The sequence below is a fragment of the Mus pahari genome, chromosome 14, assembly GCF_900095145.1.
Source record: "Mus pahari chromosome 14, PAHARI_EIJ_v1.1, whole genome shotgun sequence".
In the NCBI taxonomy this organism is placed as follows: domain Eukaryota; kingdom Metazoa; phylum Chordata; class Mammalia; order Rodentia; family Muridae; genus Mus; species Mus pahari.
Window position 1 is genome coordinate 65,668,151 of NC_034603.1, and position 13,111 is coordinate 65,681,261.

Below are 13,111 nucleotides of genomic sequence, written 5' to 3' on the forward strand. Positions count from 1 at the left end.
TACATGCAAGATAGTTGTGCTATAGGAATACTAAATTATAACCAAAAACTGGTTTTGGCTTATTCGAGTAATAACATTGCATCACTAACAAATAAAATAGAAGAAAATATTTTAAAATGTTTCCATAAGTAAAACAAAAATTGGTCATTTGTAAGATAAGAACAAAACAACAATCCTTTTTTAAAAAGCAGCTTGAATGAAACAATCCTGAAGACATTAATCTTACTAGTTTTTGTCTCACTAGTTTTGTATGGCCTCAAACTCATGTCATTTTCTCTCTCTTATATCTTGCCCTTGTAAAAATTCGTTTTCAGGCAAATATAGACAGCAGTGAAAGAGCAGAAGTCTGGGGACATGGTTAAAGAAAGAGATCTTAGTAATAATTGAGTTTACTATTATTAGTTCAGTAAGGATGAACACATTTTTATCAACAGTACAGTTCTATGTGATTTTTCTTTTCATAGCATCTAAAAATATGCAGAAGGTAAGAAAACAATTAAAAATTACAATAGGATTACTTTGGTCTTTGTAATTATTACAATTATTCATGAAGCTGTGGTTGGTTAATAACACTTTTCTTGAGGATATGGTTATAGAGAGAAATGCCTAATTTGGAGAAGCAAAATGTCCTTTTATACATGTTGAGAAGTTTTTTTTTCTTGATTGCATCTCTCCTGTTGTATTTCAGGTTAATTTTCTATCATCAAACACTGTAAATGTGTTAGCCAGGTTTGCACATTGTACAGAAAGATTATGTCCTAGAAATTTGACCACAGAGTGTATATATTGTTCTTTTTCATCTTCCTTCTTTCTGCTTTGTTTTCAATAATGTTTTGATCTAACAGCAGAAGGGATGGAGAGGTTGCCAACAATCTGCATATTAGAACAGTTCTTTAAAGAAGAAAATCTCAAAACAAAAATATTTAGGACAGTCATTTGAAACATAACATCTTTTTATACCAGCCGTCAGATCCAGAATGCAACTGTTTTATTTCTAATCACTTGATTATTTTACTCAGAAATTTCAGTTTCCTGGTCCCAGGTTTTTTTCCTTTTACTATATCTGGTTACATGTATTGGTATTTATGTTGGACAGTATGTGTTTGTGTTTATAATCACATGTGATTTTTAAGATGGTATTTAAAAGAAGTAACCCTTCCACAGCATGTCCTCCTCACATTCTTCCACCAGAGAAGAGGCCCCCTGAGCCCCCTGGACCTCCACCGCCGCCACCTCCACCCCCTCTGGTTGAAGGCGATCTTTCCAGCGCCCCCCAGGAGTTGAATCCCGCCGTGACAGCCGCCTTGCTGCAACTTTTATCCCAGCCTGAAGCAGAGCCTCCTGGCCACCTGCCACATGAGCACCAGGCCTTGAGACCAATGGAGTACTCCACCCGATCCCATCCAAACAGGACTTACGGAAATACTGATGGGCCTGAGACAGGGTTCAGTGCCGCTGACACTGATGAACGCAGTTCTGGTCCAGCCTTGACAGAATCTTTGGTTCAGACCCTGGTGAAGAACAGGACCTTCTCAGGCTCTGTTGGGGAGTCCAACAGCTACCAGGGCACAGGGTCAGTGCAGTTCCCAGGGGACCAGGACCTCCGTTTTACCAGGGTTCCCTTAGCATTACACTCAGTGGTTGGGCAACCATTCCTCAAGTCTGAAGGAAATAGCAACTCTGTGGTACATGCAGAGACCAAATTGCAAAACTATGGGGAGCTGGGACCAGGAACCACTGGGGCCAACAGCTCAGGAACAACGCTTCAGTGGGGGGGCCCAGCTCAGTCTTATGGAAAACCCTACAGGGGGGCTGCAAGAGTCCCACCACGAGGGGGAAGAGGGAGAGGAGTTCCTTATTAACACAGACATCAAATGCCCTGAAAGATTCCTTCCCTATCCATCTTTCCATCTAGTTCTATGAACCTTTAATGAAATCACTTGCCAGAGCAAGGTAATCATCTGCATTTGGCTACTACAATGCTGTCTGTTGTTTTCACTTGCTGCTAGCAGGCGAGTCAACTATGTTGGCACCAGTTCTTCCAAAATGGGCAATAGCCAGAATACTTATTTCTGCTCTGTGTAGGAGCTATAGTAGAAAAATATGGAGAGAAAGACACATGCAATTGAAAAGTAATTGTTCCATTAGCTCATTGCCTGCACCTGAGCAGGAGAGAACTATTTTGTTTTGAGATGGCTCTGGAGAGGCTTTGATTTTTAAAAATTATTTGTTTTATTTTCTTGTGTGTGTATGTATGTGTGTGTGTATATAGTTTGTTTTGAATTTTTATTTAGTTTCCTACCCCAAACTCCCGCCACCGCCCTTGAAAGAAAAGAGTATTCACAAGATCCAAGCTCCTCTAAGGCCTTTGCTAGAAGGGTAACAGTGGACTGGCTGGCTTAAATGTTTCCTTCCTCTCTACCATCTCATATTTTTGCTTCAGTGATCACTCCCTTTACCCCTGTTATATCTTGTACATACCTTTTCCCAAATAAATCATCTTTAAGTTTGCTCAGTTTTGACAAAAGTTATGTCCCTCTTCCTGCACATACAGCAAGCTGTAGACAGTGGCATTCTTGGGCAAGTAGGTAGACTTTACCCAATCCTTGATTTTTGCTTGTTTACTTGTCCCTGTCTCCCACTTTTTTCTCCTTCCTCCCTTGTGTGTTCACCCCTATTATTCTCTTTGTCTCTTTTTGAGGCATTTGTTTGGAAAAAATACATAGTAGAGATGCCCGAGAACCTGGAATAATACTTTGTCCTTTTCTTTATTTCTTTTTCCTTTTTTTTCTTTTTTCTTTTTCTTTTTTAATAAAGGAAAGGAAATTCAAACTCCTACATTGTTCTCCGTAACTCTTCAATTCTAAGATTTTTGTTTTGTTTTCTTTTTTTAAGCCACGCTCTGATGGGGAAGTTGATTTGTTAATGGACAGCATAGGACATTGCTGCTAAGCCGTGGTTAGAAATGATACCACCATACCTACCTAGAGGGGTAATAAGATCAGTAAGCATGTTTACATGAATTTTTTGTGTTTAAAAAAAGAAAAAAAAAACTTTAAAACAGAGCCTTGTGATATTGTCAGAGGAAAATCCTGAAAATACATGAGCACATAACCTAATTTAGGTTATATGTCTGAAGATTTTTCAATTCCCGATAACTTTAAAGAACAGTTTTTAAACAGGGTCCATGAGAAAGAACAGTATTGATAAGTATACGTCTCAGCATGTACATCCAACCATTTCTTACAGGAATCATTTTTGATTGTGGTAAAGGGTGTAAGTTATGACTTCCTGAAAAGAACTTTGCCTTTGCAGAACAGGAAATGGATGAAAGGAAGGATTTCAGAGTGGGGTAACTTGAGAGACTTCTCATGGCTTCCATTTCTCAATATCAGCATCTGGAGTATTTTTTAAAAACAGATTTATGTCATATAATTGATCTGCACAGATTTTAGGCATTTGTGAACTGTAGGTTAAGCTCCCTTTTACAAAGGCAACCATACTTCACCATCTCGGAGAATAGTTTTCAGAAACTCAAATAAAATTTCATGTTTCAATACCAAGTTCTTATGTTAAAAATATATTTAGAAAGATATATTAATTTTTTAAAAATTAAGAGGTAAAAGAACCCTCTTCAGCTACATAAAAAGTTATTTTTCCCTTGTTAGCGATATAGATACCAGTGTGTATATTTCTTTATTTTCTGGTTTTGGTCTGGCTTTGTCATAGGCCNAACACTAATAGTAAGTGAACCTTCTAGCCATTTGGCTTTGATAGCTTTTTATGCCAGGATGTCTGGTTAAATATCCTAGACACACTGACATGCTATCCATAGACTGCATTAAGGTTTATCTGTACCTTCAGTCTCCTGACTAGTCCTCAGACGTGGGCCTTATTTTAGAATTTATAAGGTATTGGGCCCCAGACTCCTATTTTTGATTAAAGAAACTGAGCTGGAATACATTAAGTATCTGTTCAGTGAAAAAGAATTGTTTTCCCATCAAATAGGAATAAATTTCTCTATATATTTTCATTGTATTTTGGTTATCAACAGTCANCAATAATGTTTTCCCTTCCCCTGTCACACTATATTTTTAATTATGCCAAATAGTCTAAATAATTTATGTAAGCTTCCATTCCCTGTCCCTGTTAGGGAAGGGGAGTGAGTGTATGTGAATGTGTGTATATGTATGTATGATCCCATTATGCCCCACCCCATTTTGGGAGTCTAGACTTTAAAAAGTATTTTTATAATAATTTTGACTACTTCTGAAAGCAGAGAAAAATCTCATTTATATATCCCGAAACCTGTGTAGAAGCAAAGTATTTGGTCATTTTTTTTTTTCAGCTATATTATCTGTAAACATAATGGAAGTAAAAATTTGGCTTAATTTTCAACCTGAAAAGANTAATCTGGTTAATTCCATTCAAAAGTGGTTTGAGTTTTAACTATTGTAATATATTATTTTGAACAGATTTGAAATCTGATTCTGTTCATGAATAAGAAGCAAAACTTGCTTGACCATGTTCTTTTTTTTTTTAAATGTAGTTTTAAAAGCAGATTTGCTTAACCCAGNTTCTTTAGTTTTTTCATCTGTCTATAGGGAAGCGGATTCTCAAATAACATCAGATCTATGTATTTAAAACCAGGGCGGTCAGCACAAATTTGTATGTAGGATTTTTTTGTTAGCTTACACTATAAGCATCACCCAGTATGTGTGTGTGTGTGTGTGTGTGTGTGTGTGTGTGTGTGTGTGTGTGTAATATGCATATATAAGTACAGTGCTAAAGTGGTTACCAGCAGGTTTTGAGAGAGACTGGTGCATTGGGAAAGTGTCAGTTGCCACCTCATTCTTCCTGATTTATAGGTTTCTGACACTGTATTCCTTTCTCTCTCTTGTTTTTGACCCCCATTGGGTGTACCTTGTCTATGTACAGATATTTTGTAATATATTAAATTTTTTCTTTCAGTTTATAAAGATGGAAAGTGGAGATTGGAAAATTAAATATTTCCTGTTAATATACCACTTTTGCTGCATTGCATTTACTTCTAATTTCTGTACCCCTTCAGCATATCTAATCATGTATGAAGGACATTTTTTCCTTTATCTTATGGGTTCTCTATTTCAGAAATGCTATAGACTCAAACTACTAAAACAAAAGAAAATTTCTCAGTGTTTGGAGAGGTACTTGAAAACGCTAGAATAGGAAGTAGAGCATTAAAAATTGTTAGAGAAATCCATGAAAATATGATTTTTAAAAGAAAAAAGTAGCAAACAGATGATAGTGTGAAGCCATCAAGAGTTGAGCTTCATGTACCCTGACTGACTCCTCCTGGCAGGAGAGGTAAGTGGGTTTGAGCTCAATAGTCATCAAAAGAAGTTGGTAAGAAGCTATTTAGAGAAAAAAAGAAGAAGAAGCTATTTAGAAACAGATGATCTAAAACCAGGCTCCCACCATTCCACCCAGTCTGGTTTCTACAATGTATCAGGAGAAAGATGAAAAATGTCTGACATTTGTATATGGGATGAGCAAGTTATAAGCCTAAGGGTTAACTGAGACATGGAAAATGAAGGATTAAAAAGCTGCTGCTGCTGCTGTGGGTTGCTGACCTGGACTAAATTCTCCATTTTTGGTGTCCCCTGCCTGTGAGCAAAATCATACCCTTTTTTACCCTAAAGTACAATATAGAGCTCAAGATTGTTCCAGTTCCATGAACCTTGATACTGCTTACTCCAGAGATAGTGAATTTGTTTTAGGACTATATGCATTGCATGTTTGTGACTATTAATTTCAAGCTACCAGAGAGCACTATTCCCACTTTATAACAATAGCTGTCTTAATCCTGTGTCTAAAGACCGAGGACTTACTGGCCTAATTTTTTTTTTTCTCTTCATACACAAAGCCATTTCCTTATAGAAAGCCTTTTCAGTAATCAAATTTGTTTGGTACTCTTTCCCAGATACACACCTTAATTTTAAAAGGCTAATTTCTTTTTTTTTTTTTTTTTTTTTTTTTGAGACAGGGTTTCTCTGTTTAGCCCTGGCTGTCCTGAACTCACTTTGTAGACCAGGCTGGCCTTGAACTCAGAAATCCGCCTGTCTCTGCCTCCCAAGTGCTGGGATTAAAGGCACGCGCCACCACGCCCGGCTTAAAAGGCTAATTTCTATAGTGAGTTAACAGTGTGCTTGGCAAACCAGACTTTCTGTTATAAAAGACAGTCACCACCCCACACTCCCCAGCTGAACTTTTTAAAAAGTTATTAAATGACATCTCTTTTCACAGTTTAGTAATTCTGAAAGGCTAGGTAGAATAAGAATGAGGAGTTCCTTAATGAAGAACTGTTCTACTATTTGAGGGAGAGGCAGGTCTGAAAATGGGCATTCTTGGACACTATTTGGTTTTTATTGTCTGGCTAGGTTTTCTCATGTGCAGGAAAACCTCCAAAAGTGTTTCTAGTATAGCCTTAGGACTACTCAAGATAAGTAGAAGATTCCTGCAGCCCAGGTTGGAAGACACATGTGGGGATCATTGGTGCTATCTAGCCTTCCTCTCCTTACTCAGCTGTCACTCCCCTGTCTACCCCTTCCTTTCATTTTCTTGCTTCCTCTCCTTACCTTTTTTCTCTTTTCTGTCCCACTCAGGATCGTACTAGGATTAAGTCTACTATAATTACTGATGACTTGACTTGGCTGGGTATTTAGTATTACTATGCTTCATAGTTTCAAATTTTTTTAGGCAATTCAGGGGACAAATAATGAGGATATTAACTTGGAGTGGGAGGTAAAGAGCATACTTTGATATTGCCAAGATATGGGAGTCTCTGTGATATGTTTCAGTACTCCTACTCTTTAAACTTTCACCTCTTCATCTTCTCCCTCATCCTAGGATTGTTGCTTCCGCTGGTGACATTTCTAAATTCATTTGTAGACAGTGTATATAGGCAGTAAAGGTTGGAGTAGAAAGCAGATACAGGCTGGTGGGTATCGCTTGGGTGTTTTGATCACTAGGTTGCTTTCATATCTCTTCTTTCAAAAATTAGCCATCCAGTACTGAGAAAGACTGATGTGGAGTTAGTCTTTCATAATCTTTACATGAATTATTAATTGTTGGTGAAGCTTTACTGTTCTTCAGTCCTCAGCTTCAGCAGACTTCTCTGACGTAGGTAGGGATATTGGCATAAAGTTCATTTAGATAGATGTGTCCTTAGGACTTAGAACAAAATGGGTTTTTAAAAGATGTACTATTTTTCTGTTTGCACATGCACCGTATTACGGGAAGGTACCTGCCCAGGATCGCCAAAAGTGGATATCTGATCCCCTGGATCTGAAATTATAAGTAGTTATGGGCCACATGATATGGGTAATGGGAACTGAACACAGTCCTCTGGAAGAGGAACGTGATTTTTACTTCGGAGCCATCTCTCCACACCTCTATAAATGAATGTTTTTGGTGTCTGGATCTTAAAAGTAGTTGTAAATTCTAGTTTATCATTTTAAAGATATACAAAGTATCAAACTGAATTGTCACTGAGAGGCTTATTGAGGTAGTGTTTTTTAAAGGATAGATTGTAGAAGTCAGTGCTTATATGAAGATCAAAATCTGAGTCTTGGAGGGTTTTTTCTCTACTTAAAGGGGCATCTCAGAACTTCGAGGGTGCATAATTAGAGATTGCTATGAGGCAGAACTCTACACTGGGCTAAAACAAGTTTGAATTTGTTCAGTCATGGACAAACAGGCTAAATTCAAACACAGATGCTTAGGAACCTGGTACCCTTACATTTAATTCAGGAAGTTTTAGTTTTTGCTTCAGACAGGTGTTTGCAACTTCTATTAGAACTCAAAGGCCTTGCTTAAAAAAAAAAAAAAAGTCAAAACAACAACAACAACAACAACAAAAAAAAACCAGCATAAAGAGGTGGTAGCAGAAATAGGGCTGGAGGGAAAACTCCTATAGTTGCCTGGCAATGGTGCTGCCTGGCAATGGTCTGTGAGAAGAGAAAATTGTGATTGGGTTAGTAAAATTTAGGGGGTGTTTGCTTTAGAGCTTCACAATTTATTTCTGGGTAGTTCCATGAGGATAGTTATGTTAATAAAGAGTCTCCTTCAGTCATACTAGTACCTTTAGGGTTAGAGGATAGGCCTAGAACCCCAGATTATTACAGCTATTGACTATCTTAAAGACATTCCTTCAGGGAGTCCAAAAAAATATCAGAAAAAATAAATGCACTGTTTGTGTTATTTGAGTCTACCATGTAACTGGCTGCCCTGTAACTCACCAGTGTGGCCTCAAACTCAGAGAAACATCTGCCTTTTGGAGTTCAGGGATTAAAGGCACATGCCTGTCCTTTAAACAAAAGTATAAAGCAGCAGGGCGGTGGTGGCGCACGCCTTTAATGCCAGCATTTGGGAGGCAGAGACAGGAGGATTTCTGAGTTCAAGGCCAACCTGGTCTACAGAGTGAGTTCCAGGACAGCCAGGGCTACACAGAGAAACCCTGTCTCAAAAAAAAAAAAAAAGTATAAAGCAGATAACTGATATGTGACATTTGCATAACAATGCTGTCTACATAGTTCAAGTAATAAGGAAGTAACATGCTAAAGTTAAAAATTATTTGTATTTTTGTTGTTGGCTTTGGTTCTTTCTTTTTAATTTTGGGACAGTGTCTATGTAGTCCCAGCTGAGGACAAGGCTGGTGTGGAACTCAGAGGGCTTGCCTTTGTCTCCCTGGATGCCACCACACCTAATACAAGTTTTAATATTGCAGATGATTTTATATATTTTACATCAACCCTTCAAACTGTTCATTTTCCCCTTGGTTTAGATGAGCAGAATAGAAGAACAGAATATGTGGATTAAGAGTCTCAGAATGAATGAGCTACAAGCTTGATTATTTCAGTGCCAACTTTTACAAATGAGAACAGACCCAGAAAGGCAGAGCAACCTATGCTGTTGGGAGAAAGTAAGGAAAAGGGAATTTATGTTAAGATACCTACTACATGTTAGGCAGTGTGCTAGGTGCTTTCCATTTAATATGTATGTGCAGGGATTCACTGTAGATGTATCTGGCCTGGAACCCATAATGTTGACCAGGTTGACCTTGAGCTCTGCCTCCCAAGTGCTGGGATTAAAGGTGTGCACCATCACACACAACTACTTTGGGGCACCTTGAAGCCAAAGGTTAGGAGGGATTAAAGGCAAATTTCATTGAAGATTATAAGCTATATATAAGATATAAGGGGAATGGTAGATTACTTTTTTCTTTCTAACCCCAAGGAAGAAGTGAAGAATAAGCATTTTAGGATGAGATTAAGCTAAGGAAATAATCACTGGGAATTAAAGGGGCATATAACTTCACTATTCTAAAATGGTGGTTAGAGACATCAGAATTAATTTTCATTCTAGAAATTCAGATTATTGTCTGGGAACATGCGATTAACTTTAGCTATAATAGGAAATAGGGCCTAAACGTGGTTGGAAAGCAGAGGCAGAAGGGTCGGTCAGAAGTTTAAGGCCCTCCTCAGCTCCATAGTGAATTCAAGGTCAATCTGGGATAGGAGAGATCCTGTTTGTTTTTTAATGTTTTTGTTTTGGGGTGTAATTTTTGTTTGTGTTTTTTGGGGTTTTGTTTTGGTTTTTGGTTTTTTTGAGACAGGGTTTCTCTGTGTGTAGCCCTGACTTTTTTTTTGTTTGTTTTGAAACAGGATCTCACTATGTAGCTCTAGCTAACCCAGAACTAACATGGAAATGTGCCTGCCTCTCCTTCCCAGATGCTGGGATTAATGAGGGACAACACCACACCCTGAGAATTTTTTTTTTTTAATGAGTTTTCATTCTTAAGGTATCCTTAAAGAAAGTGTTTAGATACTATGAATCAAGGAGGGTTTTTTGGGGGGTTGTTTTCTGTTTTTTTAAATGTGCATGGTATTTTGTTTACATGTATATCTGTATGTTGGATCATCTGAAACTGGAGTTACAGACAGGCTGAGCGCCATGTGGGTGCTGGGAATTGGACTCAGGTCTAGGAGATACTTTTTTTAAATGTATGTATATTTTGCCTACATATTAAGGCTGCACCACGTTAGTAACATGGTGCTCATTGCCTGCTGTGGGGCCAGAAAAAGGCATATCATCCCTTGGAACTGGAGTTATAGACAGTTTTGAGCTATCTTGTGGCTACTGGGAATCAAACCCAGGTTCTCTGAAAGAGCAGCCAGTGCCTCTTTACTACTGAGCCATCTTTCCAGCCCTTATTTTTTATTTTTGTTTTTAAATCTTTGAAATCATGAAACTGATTTTGTAATTAAAAAAAAATGTTTAGTTTTTTTGAGCCAGGTCTCTGTGTAGCCCTGGCTGTCTTGGAACTATGTAGACCAGGCTGGCCCGAAACTCTGAGATCTACCTGTCTCTGCCTCCCAAATGCCAGGATTAAAGGTGTGTACCACCACTACCTTGCCGGAATTGGTAATTTTGGAAAAACTTGTATCCTTTGGAGCAGGTGACAGCCTGAAAGTTGGCAGAATAGAATAGTGTATCCAGAATAGAATAATGTATACCATGAGAATCCGCTCATTGAGGAGTCACAATTCCGCTCATTGAGGAGTCACAATATCCTTAAGTCATATACTCAGAATGAGCAAGTACACTGATAGGGTCTCATGTTTAGGAAGCTTCTGGGCCCAGTAGGAGAGGTGAGTCTTACACTTGGCTAAGGTATGGGAAATGGGTAGTTTTCATTTAGTCTGCTGTGCTTTTTTTTTGTTTGAGACAGTCTTACTATATCACCCAGATTAGCCTCAAAATTGTAATCCAGGATGGCCTCGATTTTGCCTCAAGAGTTTGGGGGTTATGGGCATGTGCTGACTTAAGAATCTGTATTTTGTAATTCTATACATGAATGTGCAGGTTATGAAATGAGTGTAACCCCAGCAAGAAGCCAAAGCAAAGAAATAACCAGAAAAGGCTGAGTTAATCATTATGACTCTGAAAGTAAAGATGGAAGAACATAACACACAACCCCGTGTAATTTTCAGGAACCCAAGTAGCTCCTGTCTTGCTGTTTCTCTCTTTGTAACTTCTGGGAGAGAGAAGACTTGGGTTCTGTGCCCTATTTAAAAAAAAAAAAAAAAAAAGAGCTTCTCACTAGTATCACAGGCCTAAAATAGGAAACATAGAGAAGACGGTGTATGTATGTTCTGAACACACAGCTGCCAACTGACTGGCTAGAATGGAACAGGAAAGGTGGATTAAGAAATGAAGTTGGAAAACCAATCTTAGTGGCCTGAATTAGGATTTGAATTTTGGTTTGTTAAATAGTAATAGGGAACTATGGAAGTGAGCTAAAAATTAAGTCTTTCATAACTTTACTGGGCCAAGGAAATAATGCTTTAGGATGCTGTTCTTGCCCAGACTTATGGCAATAAAGACTGTCACTAGTGTGAGTCCAGGGGAATCCAAAGAAAGGAGGGGCGTTCACAGGAGTTAGGCTTGCTGCCAGCATGGGTGTGAGTGGGGTGTGGGTTGGGGAGGTTAACAGATGGTTTCCAGATGAGGGTCCCAGGACACAGTTGAACTGATGGTGAAAGTTAGGTAAGAGGTGGCTGCTTAGTTTTTAAGAAGCAGATGCTTGTTAGCTACATGCAGTCTTCCTTTGTTCAGTTTTGAAGAAGGCAGGAGCAGACCCTACTAAAGGAGGACTGGAGCATGCATTGTGACCATATGCCTCCAGTATCTGCCCCAAGCTTTTTTCACTTTGGAGAACCAGGCAGGAAAGTCTGATCCTGGGATATAGCAAAGTCATCAAAACTGCTAGCTCATGTTATCTGGGGAAGAATATAGAGGTGATTTTTAGTTGGTTGTGGGGTTTTTTGGTTTTTGTTTCTTCTGTTATGCTTTAAAGATGGGAAATGACTAGCCTGTGGCAGTGTGTGCTGTGGAAGCACAGTCTTCTGGCTTGATTCTTGGAAGGCCTTTTTCTGTCCCTCCCTGGGGCTCATTTGTATATCTGGTTCCTGCTCCCAGAGCCATAAAGTGGGAGCCCCCATTTATTAATTGGGTTGGGACTGGGGAGGGGGTCGGCGGGGGACTCTTTAGTGCAGCAGGCAGGGGTCTTTCCGAATGAGCCCATTAGCCAGCCCCAACGGCAGCTGAATCGGGGCTGCAGCCAAGTCCTCTCCGTTTCAAAAACCCTCCATCGCCTGCAGCAGATCAGAACAAGGCCTGCGGGAGCCCTTAGCTTCTGATTGCAGCTGTGAGGAAGGACAAAACAATTTATAGGAAGCCAAGTAGCTCTTGTCTCACTGTCTTTCTCTTTCTGACTTTGGGGAGAAAGGGCTGGAATGCTGTGTCCTCTCTTGCTGAGGTTTCTTGCAGGCATGTACAGGCACAAAGTAGGAGAAAACAGGAGTGTGTGGGATTTGGGATTTGTCTCTGCTGTGGGTGCATTTACGTATCCTTCCCATCTACATACAGTTGTGTTGGACTAGCAGCCACTACATACATAGGCTTTCTATATAGGGTTCCCTAGGGCAAAGTCAAGTGTGTATGCAGTGTGCCAATCTGAGTGTGGGCAAAGACAGACTGCCTGCTTTATCAAAATGAGAGAGACTTAGATCCCCTAACTTTTCATCTTAGGAGGAAGGGCTTAGCATTTAGAAGAAGTCATTTGCTGCTTTATTCAAAGTGTATTAGAAAGGCATATACTACAGTGGCACTGCTTTCTACAGTGGCATAGAGAAGGGTGTCGGGCCTGAATATCACAGGGAAGGGAGGAACATTTGGGTCTTGCACCTTACAGAATCATAACTTTCCAGAGCTAGAAGGGAGGTATGTAATCCAGCCTCTCTTTTTAGAGCAAGATACTGAGACTTACAGAAAGACAGTGTCTCATCCAGTCATGCAATAAGACTTGTACTATCTAGGACTATCTCCAGAGGCAGAATATTAATCTACATGAATAAGCATGAAGCCTTCAGCTTTTCGAGTGCCTGTTCCTAATAACCCAAGACTACTTTAAGAAGGGAAAAAGCAGATTCTGAAGGGGGAGAGACAGAAATTGGGAAAGAAAAGTAGATTTAAAGCTATTAGTATGAAACCATATTATGTATTATTC

General features: G+C 39.2%; 1 protein-coding gene across 6 annotated transcripts in view; it reads left to right on the forward strand.

Moving 5' to 3' along the window:
• Cdk12 (cyclin dependent kinase 12) overlaps positions 1–13,111 on the forward strand; it is a 75,745-nt gene that overhangs the window by 47,026 nt on the left and 15,608 nt on the right. For 2 of the 6 annotated variants that reach the window (XM_029545690.1, XM_029545691.1), the window contains exon 14: positions 1,165–1,573. The exons of 1 other annotated variant lie outside the window; for it this stretch is intronic. In XM_029545690.1, the coding sequence (XP_029401550.1) occupies positions 1,165–1,573 (409 nt within the window). Of the gene's footprint in view, positions 1–1,164; positions 5,976–13,111 lie in introns of those variants that run through there. 3 more of the 6 variants (XM_021212124.2, XM_029545689.1, XM_021212125.2) reach the window with 2 other exon arrangements.